Source organism: Rhinichthys klamathensis, unplaced genomic scaffold (assembly GCF_029890125.1).
Source record: "Rhinichthys klamathensis goyatoka isolate OS25496 unplaced genomic scaffold, OSU_Roscu_1.1 h1tg000104l_1, whole genome shotgun sequence".
Lineage (NCBI taxonomy): Eukaryota > Metazoa > Chordata > Actinopteri > Cypriniformes > Leuciscidae > Rhinichthys > Rhinichthys klamathensis.
The window spans coordinates 1,915,216-1,929,826 of record NW_026606643.1 but is presented as its reverse complement, the minus strand read 5'-3'; the positions used below and the strand labels follow the sequence as shown (position 1 = coordinate 1,929,826).

At 37.9% G+C, this 14,611-nt stretch overlaps 1 protein-coding gene across 2 annotated transcripts; it reads right to left on the bottom strand.

Moving 5' to 3' along the window:
• Positions 1-309: 309 nt before the first annotated feature.
• rab36 (RAB36, member RAS oncogene family) lies at positions 310-3,942 on the bottom strand. Of its 2 annotated transcripts, none has more exons than XM_056253311.1 (11): positions 3,853-3,942; positions 3,324-3,413; positions 2,710-2,801; positions 2,384-2,458; positions 2,199-2,300; positions 2,037-2,101; positions 1,915-1,966; positions 1,758-1,839; positions 1,040-1,130; positions 813-929; positions 310-722 (listed from the first exon to the last, which is right to left on the bottom strand). In XM_056253311.1, the coding sequence occupies exons 2-11, from the start codon at positions 3,375-3,377 to the stop codon at positions 667-669; spliced, it is 786 nt and encodes a 261-aa protein (XP_056109286.1). In that variant the 5' UTR covers positions 3,378-3,413; positions 3,853-3,942; the 3' UTR covers positions 310-666. The 2 variants fall into 2 exon arrangements, with proteins under 2 accessions (XP_056109286.1, XP_056109287.1); XM_056253312.1 differs by having other exon boundaries at positions 3,849-3,939.
• Between the last annotated feature and the right edge of the window lie 10,669 nt (positions 3,943-14,611).

The window sequence follows — 14,611 nt, the reverse complement described above, 5'->3', positions numbered from 1 at the left end:
ATACTAGCTCTTGCTGCGGAGAAAAACTGTGCGCGCTCTTTGGCCATGGTGAGCAGCCAATAGCAGCGTTCTGATCAATGTTTTCTCTTTATCAAGAATACCATTTCAAAGTGAAAATCTTACCATTTCAGAAGATAAATGTGTCATTTTGCTTTATTTGTAGAATAATAAATCTACTATGCAGCCATCACTTTATGATTATGCTTGTTCACTGTCAAACGATGCTTCTTTACTGATAAACAGCATGTTTCCTTCTATTATTGCTGAACATGTAGGTTTCTCAAGCTTGGGTAATGTAAAGACAAATAATGATTAAAAAATGTATAAGCTGTGTTCCATTATAATGTATGTTTATTTCATCTGCCAAAGGAAAATAAAAAAGTACAAAGGGTTGCAATATAACATACAACATAATCATTAAATGGCAGTTTATTGAGCAGTGTGAAATACTGAGGTTAATACTACAGTATAAATCAAACTCATACTGGATATCAGTCCCTTATTTTTGTGTGTGTTCTGATAAGGTGGTCCCTCTCAGAGAGTACATTAGTGATGCACCAACTCAGAAATTGGTTATGTTAGGGAGAAACACTTCTTTTTGTTTAACCATGTTAAATATTTATTCTGTTAATACAAATTGGTTCTTTATCTTCTTGAACCATCCGATCAACAACAGGACTTCTTCTTCGGCTTTTCTTGTGCATCTTCCAGTGCTGTATCATCTGAAATAACAAAGCCACATAATCTTAAACCTCACAACATTTACATTTGTGAACATCTCTGTTTTATGATTTTAGAGTGGAATCTCTTACTGAGAATACTTCCATCTCCAATCTGAGCAGTGCTGGGTTCTGTCTCCAGCTCCTTCAGAATGGCATCTTCAAAGGCTAGAGCTGCCACGCGAAAGAAAAACTCCTGGACGTTCTCCCCTTCAAATCAATAGTAGTAACAGTTACATGTTGTAACTGTCTTATAATCCTTATAATGGACATTGCAACTACTAGAAGTGCATACGTATTCTTATCCTTTTAGAATGTACCTGTTTTTGAGGACACCGACCAGAACTCTGCGTTCATTTCTGCTGCAATGTTTATAGCATCCCTCTCTGTTCTCTCGCTCTCTTCTGCAGACTTCACACAAAGACAGGGCATTATGCCCTTTTTGTCTTAATTTTGTTTTTGTGTTCTAGTAGAATGTTTTCATACTTGAATGTTTAAAAAACACATTATTTTTCACATATTGTACTCTCTGCCCAGTCTGTCCGTAATGCTGTGTTTAGTTCCTCTTTAAAGCCCCTCCTTCTGAAAAGCACTCTGTGCTCTGATTGGTCAGCTGGGCCAGTGTGTTGTAATTGGTCAACTGCTTTGAGCGTGTTTGGGAAATATCACACCCCTTCCCATAACCGAGTTTCAACGCACTACTAACGCAACTCAACTAGGCCTCTGCACTTTATTTTACCTATGCCTTGGGTGGGAATTATTTAAATGAGGAATATTGTGATGTGTTTGTTTCTGGAAGTAAACTCAAGACTACAATTGAAGTGTTTCAGGAAGTTCAGAAACAGTGTGCACTGATGTAGACAATAACTGTGTGACTGTAACTTTTCAGACATTTTCATGTTCAAACAGCAACATTACACACTAAAGAAAGATGAAAATGTAAAACAAAAGCATAATAGGACCCCTTTAGTAATAGCTTTTACATGTTGTATGTGTACATATGCAATTATGCATGCTTGTGTGTGTGGCTATTCTCACCAGGAGGTCTCTTTTTGTGCCAACCAAGAAAACAAAACAGGAGTTTGGTTCATTTTCTCTCAGTGCCTCTGATAACCACTGTCTGAGAAACAAATAAACAAAAAATAAATACAAAACTGACATATTCCCAATCTCAAAAAAAAAAAAAAAAACTTACTGTGTGTTTTCCAAGGTCTTGATATCCGCCATGTCGAAGACAGTAATAATAACTTTTAAAGTAGAAACAGAAAAGATTATATTAGGGTTTAAACAGAAATTAAATGAGAATCTACGTTTTACCTTGAGCTCCTCTGTAATATGCTGATGCAATGCATTTAAACTTTTCTTGGCCAGCAGTGTCCCATCTACAAATATTGGAATGGGCAAAAATTAATATAAAACACATTACATTTTCAAATGAACAGATGTGTTATTTAAATCGTTCAGAAAATAACTACTCACATTTGAAGAGAATAGGGGAGCCCAGATAGCTCAAATCTCTCAATCTCAAAGTCAACACCTATAGTAGCCTTGTAGTCTCTCTCAAACACATCTTTACAGAACCTATGATATACAAGAACATAATGAACTTTAATGTCTCTGAAAAATACAACATGTATCATTTAAAGTAAACCTGTACACTCTACCTGTTTATTAAGCATGTCTTTCCCACATTCAGATCTCCAACCACTACTGCTTTTGACATTTTAAGCCTGTCAAACCTGGAAGATAATATTAAAACAAATTATTATATTGTTTAAGTAATAAATAAACTAATATATATATATACACATATATATATGTGTATATATATCATGTGACACTGAACACTGGTGTAATGCCTACTGAAAATAAATTACATTTTAAAGATAGATAGATAGATAGATAGATAGATAGATAGATAGATAGATAGATAGATAGATAGATAGATAGATAGATAGATAGATAGATAGATAGATAGATAGATAGATACCCTTGCAGGCGGGCCGCCCGGTCTTGGCAAGCCATCTTGGCTTTTGGATCCCAGTCATCCTTCATCTGTAGGCAGGCTTCTGGATTATAACACTACAGAATAATAATAGGACAGAACTAATAAATACCGACACAATCTTCTTGTCATAATCAACATCAAATACCTGACACTTTTGGTCATTTAGTGTGTAAGAACAGTAGTTTTGTCCAGTCTGTTGAAGCCGTGTCTGTTTCATTACTTTGCATTTTGGAATCATTCACAATAAGGCCAGATATGTGCATTAAGAAAGTAAATAGGTAACATTTGCCATTAATATGACCCCACTACTGAGAAAAGTAGTACACAACGCAGCTATGGGAAGCTGTTTTATTTCAGCAGAATTAGCTGCAGTCCTGTGATCCTGACGGATTCGTCTGCAGTGAGGCCTCTCTATATGGAAGTCACATTTTCTCAATATACTAATCTGATGTGCTCGCTACAGCTTACAAAACACTTGCTGGATTTCCAGGAGTACGACTTGCAGTATGAATCAGACTGGATGATTTAATCCTGAATGATCTCTTCAATTAAAGTACCTGCAAATATTTAACATAATGTAGCTTTAGAGAGTGTACCTTTGGAAATGTAGATATGATCCTATCTCTGCTGACAGGAGGGCTGAAATGCATTGTCTTGTCAGGGTCAGGTTATCTGGGGAAACTCGCCTGTGAAAGACACACACTGTCAGCACAATCAGATCAGACCTACTGTATGTGTTTACTCTGTACAACTTGAATGACTTCAATTAACATAGCATACTTCATACAATAAGTGTAACTTATAAGTTACTAGCAATTCATCATTTTAATAACGTTAATACACTGCAGATGTGCAGAAATGCTGTAATGTCTTTTAAGCGTAGTTCTTTACCTAATACAGAAGACTGTGGTTTTGGTCTTTATGGTTAAATCAGTTAAACACTAACAAATAAACAGAGGTGCATTTGTTGAACGAGAATGGCCGGGCAACACAACATATCGCTATAACGGCGCAGTTAATACATTGCCTATTAAAATAAATCATTTAAATACACTGCTAATCTCGTTTTAGCACATTAAGACCTGCTAAAACGGTACAAAAATGAATAGTTTATCGCTTACTCACGGATATTCCTGCAGCGCAGTCTAATTCCTGCCGAATGCTCACTGACTCTCTCCGCATCAAATCCTCAAGTCGTCGCCATGGCAACCACGAGCCGGAACCTGCTGTCACGTCACGTGGTGCAGGTTTTTATTTTTTTATTTACGTGGTGCAGAACATATGCCGCGTGATGGCAACAAGCGCTAATTTAAACACGCTAACAACAACAGCAACTAATAATAATAACAACAATAATAATAATAAAACACAACAGTTTGTGTGTGGGCGTGTTGTAAATTCTGTGTTGTAAAAATGTAAATTCTGTTTCTTCTGTTGAACATAAAAGATATTTAGAAGAATGTTTGTAACAAACAGCTATAGGAAAAAAGATACTGTGGAAGTCAATGGGGACCAGAAACTGTTTGGTTATCTTCTTCTGTGTTCAGCATAAGAAAGAAATCCATACGCTTGTTGGAACAAACTGAGGGTGAGAAAATTATGACAAGATTTTCATTTTGGGCTGAACTGTAAGATGGTCCGCACAACAAACTCACAGAAAAGAGTTGTTCGTCATGTCAGAAGTCATCGCAGAATTAATCTGAAAGGTAAAAAACGTAACGTTACAAACAATTGCTTTAACTTTAACCTACATATTTCTGAATGTGTTCCTCAATGTTTACTAAAAAAAATCATGCGCGTGCACGGTTTTATCTCAAATGTCTGCTTCGATCGTCCTCTGCTTAAATAATTGTTTAATCGCCTTCAAGAAATTAGAAAATCATAGATACTTTAAAATAAATTAAGAAAAAAAAATTGTAAACCACTATTTCTGTGTAGGGAGAAAAGAAGACAACATTGCTTTAGTGCTTTAGCAAAGTGACTTAACTTTAGAAAAATACCATAAAGGACATGGATTTAGGGGTCGTTGAATGAATTAATGACAATTAATGCACTCACTGAGGTGATAATGCGCACATGCAAATGTTACGTGAATGTGTGTTAATTTATTTTTAAAAAGATTTTTGTCCCTATACTAGTATTCTGAACTTTCTTACACCATGGTTTAGGTTTCTATAAAGAGTGCTAATCGCTCATCAGCAGCAGTTAATGCTTCAGCACCGGATATTTTAAGTCCCCTGCTAATATGTATGTGTATTTGTGTAAGAATAGCATATATTTAGCTTCAGAAGAAAAAAAAAAACTATCTTTGACAGACAACCATTACATTAATTGATGGTTTCAAGACTCCCCATTTCTTCAACATCTTTAACCTACACTTCAGCAGAGGTCAACAGCAATGTTCAATACATCAGAGAAATCCAATGATTCGTGTTTTTAACTTTATCTTTAGGAAGCTGGTCCGAGGCGTTGAAATGCTGGGGCTGTCGGTTTATACGGCAGATCAGATCGTCTCAGAAAACATCAGGATGGTAAATACAATCATTGCGAGTAGGCTACAGCATTCTTTAAGCTTGAAAGCAACCCATTTCTGAAATAGTACTTCTTTGAACCCGAGATGAATGTGTAAATTGCCCTGTGAGCCAGTGACACGCTCTAGAGCGAGACTGCCAGTGCAATGCCACCATCTAGCGCTCGGCTTGCGTACTGCACGTGTAAACACTGTTTCTTCACTAGATACAGTACAGAATATGAAAAATTACAGTAAATTAATCATTAATAATTCATAAAAAATGAGGAACGCTTCACGAATTTGCGTGTCATCCATGCTCGGATAATCGAGCGTTTTCAGCTTTGGGCCAATCAGCAGATGGGATTATCCATGATTTATCGATCGAGCTGCTGGTATGTGTTTCAGTGTTGGTAAGTGGATAAACCACTTATTCTACTTACTTACATCAAATGTGACTGTAAAACATGGTGATATAAACCTCTGTAAGACTGTAACCCTTTAAAAAGCAGGATTTTTTTTCAAACCAGCAATTTTGTGTTTACAAGCCTGTCTCGTCTAGCTGGGATTGGAAAACTCAGTGTGACGAAGAGGAGCTCTTTGTTCACGTGACTCACCCTCCCCCTCTGACGGCGCAGAAGAACTTCCCCCTGGGGCAAAGAGCCAGACGCCTTCCTCACTGAAGAGCACAAAAGGCCCCTAGACCAGCAAACTCCTTTCAGTACAACCGAGGCTGTCCAAACACTGTGAAATGCTTGAAGTCTAAGAATCACACAAGACTCTAAGTTTAATGCAGAACAGCCTCCAGAAACATTTGATCTGACGTCAAGATCAATGCCGGCCTCTACTCCACAGTTGTGTGCAATTTAACACCTTCATGGCATCCTGAGAGGGAATAAATTAAGCATTTAAGAGAGATATTCTATCAGACATGCATTTCATGTCCTAAATATATATATATATATATATATAATACACTCTAATGTAAAATGTTCTATTTATCAAAGAATTCTGGGGGGGGGGGGCATGACAGTGTGACACTGAAGACTGGAGTAATGATGTTAAAAATGTAGCTTTGATCACAGGATTAAACTATAAAGTTTGTCAGCAAACTTTAAGTTGGCTTGAAAAAGCCTATATAGCCAGAAAGTTTTGAAGGCAATACACCAGAAAGAAAGAAAGAAAGAAAGAAAGAAAGAAAGAAAGAAAGAAAGAAAGAAAGAAAGAAAGAAAGAAAGAAAGAAAGAAAGAACGATTAGGTATAAAGAAAGAAAGATTAGTTAGAAAGAAAGAAAAAAAGAAAGAGAGAAAGAAAAGTTAGAAAGAAAGATTAGTTAGAAAAAAGATAGAAAGAAAGAAAAAAGAAATAAATATTAGTTAGAAAGAAAGAAAAAAAGAAAGATTAGTTAGTTAGAAAAAAGAGAAAAGAAAAACTAGAAAGTAAGATAGATTAGTTAGAAAGAAAGAAATATTAGTTAAAAAAGAAAGATTAGATAGATAGAAGGAAATATATTTATCAGTTACACTGTACAAATTGTTTCATGTTATGTTTAAATTTTCATAAAGAAAAGTTTCGTTAGGTAATGTAGGGTCCAAAATTTTTAAGTTGAGACACACAGATATAACGCATATTTTAAAAGCTTTTTTGTAAAGTAAAAATAAAAATGTGTTTGCAACCGTTATGTTAACAGCATTATATTTCTGTGGTAAGAACAGCTCTTCAGCTGATGGCCACCGTGCTGCGTTGTCATGGGAACATCCCAGGTGAAAATAATGAGGAAATTACGTTGTCTTTCGTTCCTCCTTCATCAAGTGCGTTCCACACGGCTATAATGGCACACTAGTGCCCTGCTCACTCCACAGTCCCACTTTAAGGGCTCTGCCGTCTGCCCTTCAAAGGGAGTATTCTCTGGTAGGGCATAGGGAAGCTCACGAGCAATCATAGATGATGAGCAATATGCACGTCCCAGCCGGGTTCGTCACTTATTTGGTTCCCCTGGAAACATTTCCGTTGTGGTCTGTGTTATTTGCAGCGCGTTTCTGTATTTGGAGCACACGTGTGTTGTGAAACTGATGAAGATGTTTTTTTTTAATTTGCAGGTGTTTTTTTCTATTTGCATGTGTTTTTTTCTATTTGCATGTGTTTTCTTCAGTTGCAGCGTGTTGAGCTCTCTCGGCCACCGTACCACTGACTTGAAATAACCTTCACTCTGAAATAATCACTTTTATCAACAAAGATTAGAATCACGTGCCCCTCACGAAGGGCCATAACTATTCTGATGTTATACCAATAATGAATTTACTGCAACCGTTAAACCATTTTTAACAGTTAGCACTTAAAAAAAGACCATGTCATTATTTGAGGTACGATTCCTGCTTTTATAGTCGATACTTTACATATGTTTTAAAGCTTTGTTCACCGTTAATGTTTAAAGCCATTATATGCTATAGACGAGCGCGAGCAGGGCATTTAGTAAAACTATTTTTGTAGTCTGAAAAAGAAAGAGGGCCATACGGCATTAGAGCCAAAGCCAGGGCAAGCCTGCATCATTAGCCGAAGCATGGCGCTGCGGTAGACAAGAGGCCGTTTTTTAATCGATGTCAATGGAGAAGAGGCTTCACTACACTGAATAAACAGCTTTTGTGAGGACGGCCGCTTATCATTTAATGAATCGACTGCTCTTCGCCTAATCTTCAACATGATGTGACATCCCTTTTGGATTGGTCTATTTTTACACTTTACACCGAAAAAAATGCTGTTTTATAAGAGAAGTCACAGACAATGCGCAACAGTAGGATTCAGTTTATGTCACTACTCATTCATTTTTGTATCTCCAAACAGTGGAAATCATTATGAACATCAGCTATGCTAATTATTTCCCATCTGCCTTTCTGCTGTTATCTCGGGACGCTTGTCCCGAGAAAAATGGCGTTCGTAGGCTCCAGTTTGGTATCCTGCCTCTCACGGGGATTTCGGATGCCTCAACGCCTGTGATGAGAAGACCAACGCCTGTGAAGAGACGACTCAACGCCTGCGAAGAGACGACTCAACGCCGGCGATATGTTATCCCCTAAATATTACGATTAACTAAATGTATTTTTTCCAGGTACTCTCTGATATGGACTTACTGTAAAGCTTCTTTAAAACCCTATGATTGTTAGCCAGAGGAGAACTGGCCCCTGACTAGCCTGGGTTCTCCCAAGGTTTTTTTCTCCATCCAATCTGATGGAGTTTTGGTTCCTTGCCACTGTCGCCTTGCTTTTGGCTTGCTTAGTTGGGGATATTTAATATTCAACAATATTATTGAACTGTGTTGTACTACTTTCATGTTATCACTGTGAAGCTGCTTTGATGCAATCTGTATTGTGAAAAGCGCTATATAAATAAATGTGACTTGACTTGACAGTGGCTGTCCGAAATCGCCTTCCTAAATATGTAACTATATGAGGGCTCAGCCATTTGAAGTGGTGTCCGAAACCATAATGGATGTTATCGAGTGCACTCATTCAAATCAATATAACGACTGTACAACCGTGAACCGTACCAAAACGTACACTCAACAGCTTGAGAATACCCATAATGCACTGTGAGAGTCTCGCCAAATGAATTCCCGCGTCGGAGCTAAAGATGTCGCCCGCAGATGACTCAGCAGCCTATCATCCAGTATCAGAATAATCCATTTTCCAAACTGCAGCTTCAGCACATTGACTTTAAAAAAAACAGCATCATATCATAAATTCCTTTTTAATTGATTATTAAATTGTTTAATTAAGGTTTGTACATAGTTTCCATGAATAAAATTCAATGATATCAAGGCTGTAATAATGTGATTGGTTATCAAGGCACACGTGAAGCAAAACCGTTAGTCTTTCTCCAAAGGTAGCTGTGGACCCTGCTCAGTTCAGTTCTCAACTTCTCATCCAATAGTGTCAGTGCGGTCAAATCAATAATATTGTTGAATAATAACCAGCCCTTTACAAACATCAGGATGGTCACACTACATTTGTACACTAGGGGAGCTTTACACCGTGTCCAGACGCGAATAAGTCGAAGTAGGCTACATTGAAAAGTGTCACAATGATGTTTCTGCCTTGATATTTCTAGCTTTTTAACATTTAGATGAAAAGCTTTTGCGGATCGTACCAAATTAAACGCAACAATCTGCTGATTCATGATATAGGCCTAGTCTTGACATTTAAAATTGTTTTTTGTCCAGTAAATTCTTTATATTATTAATTTGCCTACTTGCAACTACTGCTTGTCGTGTAGTGATTTCACAGCTCATTTTTTAATTAACTGATGCCCATGGTGACCAAATTATGAATTATAATAAAGAATTATAGTTCCAGGCAGGTCGATCTCGACCGCATTACAGTTCCCTTCGCCAAATGATTTCAGTTATTTCAAAGGTCCTTACAGACTACAACTAGCCTGGGAAAACCCAGACAACTTCCGGCAAATTTAGATTTGCTCTGCAAGTTAGTCTGGCAAAGAGCTCATTCAAGCCCATTTCCAATCCGTCGAAATCGCGACACCAATCAGAAACGTTGGGGCGGGCTTTACACGATGCCGACAGCACAGCGACGGAAATGAAAGCGTAAGCGTAAGTTCTACCAGAAAGACTTCACTGCCACGTCATTAATTTATAATTCCACGCTACCAATCATAGCTTGACATCGAATATAAAAGACTGATCTTACCGTCCCATGTTGTTGCCCGCAGGTGTCGTAGCAAAGTTTTCCCCCATCCTCCCCACCACCACCAGAATGGCTCCCGTCCACTCGTCAGGGGGTAGGCTCCGCCCCTGCCTCTAACATCAGGCAGGACCTACAAGCTAACCTTCAGACCCGGACGGAGGACGGGGCCTATGCCTATGCCAAAGAACTCTGAGACGGAGCTTGTCGAGCATCTACTTTTTGTCTGTAAACTCCTTTCACAAATTAAATTCTATTTTATTCGAGAATCCTTCTGAGTCTTTATGGTAGAACTAGGGGTGTGACGGTTATAGTTGAACACCGTCATTAGAACTCTATAACCGGTAAAACCATGTTATTAAAATATAATACTAAAAACTAATATCAGCTTACGAGGGAAACGGAGGCGGAGTTAGTGGTACCAGGGTTTATGCAGGAATCATAGAGATGAATTTACTACCTTTTACTACCTTTTTTACTACCTCCAGAATATTTTTTACTACCAACACGACATCAAGCAGCAGCCCTTTTTTGGGGGGTGTGGGAGGGGTATGCAAAGCACCACTTACTACTTACTATAAGGTATAAGTGTGACACTGTCACACACATCATACATATTAGGTACACTAATGTTTAATTGTGATCATTACAAAAAAAAAAAAAACATAATTGACAATGACAATATTAGTGTCGAGTTGAGTTTCAGTTGTCCTTATCTTAACCCTAGCCCTCGAGTTATCCTAACCATAACGTTAGCCCTTAGCCCTAATAAGGTGAAGAAAAACCTTGGCACTTCTTAAAAACGAATGACACTTAACAACAATAAACATTAAAAAAAAAATTATAATAAAGTGTGTCACATCACACACACTTACCCACAAACACACATTCTCACACACGCAGACTTAAGCAGTGAAATTACTATCCCAAAACAGCAATTTATTTCATCACATCTCTAAATGTGCTTCAAATATTGCACTGGTTTGCTGCTCAGATGGTGCGACGACAGCTAACCTTAAGTTGGCATTATTTGCCCTGATCTGTGTAGTGCTGCTAGCATCAAAATAGGGAGCTGCTCCCCCCTCACCCTCACCCGTTAAATATTTTCAATTAGGGATGCACCGATACCACTTTTTGCAGAACGAAAACGAGACCGATACCAACACTTTCATTTGTGGTACTCGCCGATATCGATACCGTAACCGATCCCTGAATTTTCACTGCATTTGTAATTTTTAAATGTATTAGTAGATAAACCAAAAGAATATAAATCATATTAGTTGGCTTAATTTGTTCATCAAATATATATTTCCTTTAGATATTTTCATGCTTAATTAATCCTTCTAAAAAGCATGCTTCTGTTTCTGTCACTGTTCATTCTATTACTCTATCATATTTTATCTTGCATTTAATAGCACAGCACATATTTAGAGCTGCTCCAGCAGGGCTCAGCGCTGAGATTGGGTCAGTGGTACAAATGTTTAGACACCAGTGAAATACCAGTTATTTAATCCAATTTTGATACTACAACAAAAACTACCAGCCCAATAAAAGTAAGCAGTCAGTAACAAAATAAGAAAAAATAATCGAATTACAAATAGGACAAATAAATACAATAGAACAAAGAAAAGCTACAAATGAAATAAACAGTGTTTTTAGAGTTTTTCGGGTAGATTGGTACATACATTTGAATACAGTAATCAAATGTCAAAAAATTGCAATTCATTATTGTATAAATTAAATATAGATGGATATTTTTGTAAAGTTGAAAAGGGTAGACCATTTAGTCAAGAGCAGTGAGTAATTTATTTGTCCTTTGTTTGATTAACATTAAAACACAGTAGCAGGTATATTAAAGTGCTGCCCCTTTAAGACCGAACGCACATTTGAACATGGCTACGTTCACATGAGATATAACCAACTTTGTTTACTAGGATACTCGCCAAGACGGGCGTTTTTACATAATTTTGTGACGTGAAAGACAATTTTCAGTATTCGAGCGCTGAGGCGATGGTTTGCGGAGCGCGCGCTTTGGATGTTTGCGTTCATGGAACTTCTTGACCTGCACACGTCCAGTAATAATGTAGGGAACCATTTGTTATACATAAATCAGGTAACAGGTCATGTTTTACTTTACTTACATATACGATTTAGTTTTCATTCAAATAACACGTGCTGAGTGAACGATCAGGAGCATTTAACAGAAGTGCGCGCGCGCGCTCTCTCTCTCTCGTCAGTTAACGTAAATAATAAGCTAGATGACTCGTTTTAATCTTCTTTGCCATTGACATCCGACTGAACTACAAACTTTCCACTGATGTCTGTTTGAAGGGATGTGCTCGAGCTCGACCAGCTCGCGCGTCTGTGCCGCTGCGCGCTCAATCCACTGCTCGCGCACCACAGCTAATGTTACTATATTGCGTTTAATATTCCACTAATAAGACACATTTACGTCATAGACAGCCTTATTTTTTTGGAAAAAAAATGGAAACTCATATTGAGGTGGTGATGAAAAATTTACTACCAAGTCAAATTGCATTTATTACCTTTTACTACCTTTCAAGCATAGGCGGAGTTTGGGGGGGGCTAGGGGGGGCACTGCCCCCCCAGACCAGAGCCAATTAATGTCTGCCTTGTGCTTTGAAAAAAAAAAAAAATACTGTATTCATATTTTCTCATTTTATTTGTCTTATCTTATCATTTTTGCGGGTATAATGAGTAAGTTAAGGCTAAATTATTTTTAATTACTGTATTGAAAAAGAAGCTAATTTTCTCACGACTGGCGGATCTCAAAGTATCGCGGTAAGTGAGGAATTTCCTGTGTGTTTTTCGCGTACAGACACGTCCGTTCACATGGATCCCCAAAAAGGACTAAAACCGCTGTATTATTCATGCCAGGCCGACTCTCCATGAGAGGATAAAGAACAGGCTGCGGTTGACGATGGGAGCAGCCAGGTTTTCTTCTCTTGCGATCCTTCACATCGAAAGCGACATTACGGCCAAGCTCTCACCTGAGACCATTATCGACGCAGGACGCAAAAAAACGAAAATTACTGTTGCACTAGTCTGAGCAATATCTAGGTCTGTAAGTTTTATTTCTCTGCCAAATAACTGCTTAAGATGGAGAAAAACTCAACACACTGCTTTCAATATGCTGTTCAATATGTTTCAAAAGTGGAGAGTAGGCTATGTGACCGTTAATTTTTCCCGTGTCTCAATGTTTTAAATGTTTCATGAAATGGCTACAACAAAATGCGAAATAACTTTTTTTTTTTTATCGCTCTCATTGCCACAATTGTTTCAAACGTGGAGAGTAGGCTATTGTGTGACTGTTCATTTTTCCCGTGTCTCAAAATGTTTTAAATGTTTCATGAAGTACAATAAAATGCGAAATATAACTTTAATCACTCTCATTGCCACAATGTGTTTTGAAAAAAGGAAAGAAAAGAAAAACTAAAAATCTTTTTGTTTTGGTTGAAGATAATATTTTAACAGTGCAAAAGTGGTCCACATTTCATTTATCCTAATTGTGTCCGAACGACAATGATTGCTACATGAATGAATGAATGAATGCTACAATGATTTTTTTTTTTTGCCCCCCCTGGCTCGAATGTCAAACTCCGCCTATGCTTTCAAGGGCCTTAATTTTGGTAGATTATTTTTACTACTACTACCGCGCGGAAACCCTGGGTACTTCGGAGGCTGCTACTGCTGGAGATGATTCGGGAGAGGTCTGTGCATCCCCTCCCAAGAAGAGAAATCTTGGAGATCTCCTTAATAATAAATGGAGGTCTGAAATCTCTGGCCCTTTACCGATCAGAGCGCGCGCTGACTCAGAGTAAAGCCTTGTTTATACTCGACGCGTTCGGTGCGCAAGACCGGCAAGACCCCATTTCGCTTGGCTGTGTGCACAGCTTTTTTTGTAACAGCGCGCGCGGAGCCGCGTCCGAGGATGAACGACTTCAAGCCGAATCTGCCCGAGCATAGGCTACGTCTCACCGCACCGGCACGCAGTTTGCGTGTCTAAATTGCAAAGTTCATCGCAAATTTTTTTTGTTAAGGTTTTGTTTACTGTGTGTGATTTATTTAATGGAAAGCACATTCACTTCTAGTTGTCTTGCAGCTTGCTGTTAATTTTAAATAAACGTAGAGCAAGTAGCTAATCAGTGTCTGCTCGTTTATTCAAACTAAAGGTGTTTCTCAATGTCAAGGATACTTCCTTGGCAGGACTCGTCCTTCCAAGTCATTTCCTTCAGAGGCTAGGTGGTGAGGCTCCTCTTTAGCATTCGGAGAACACGTAAATGGAACAGGCTAGCAAGTGCACGTCATTGCGTCATTACGTCAGTGAAAAGGTCACTGTAAGTTTTTATTAACTTAAATTCTTATGAATAATATATTTTTTATAATGTCTATTTGTTATTTATGGCCTGTATGCACATACACATAAATATGCTTTGAGGTTAGTAATATGCCACATGCAGGCTATAGTCAAAGTTTAGTGCTATATTACATCGTCATTATAATACAATATAATGCAGGAATGTCATCTGTCCTCTTATGTCAGATTCTTAAATTTAGTCAACAAATTCAATCAGAATGCAAAGACACGGTGTATGGTTACGACCAAATAAAAGGAAGCCGTTATCAATATAATACATTTTTGGATTGACATTTTGGATT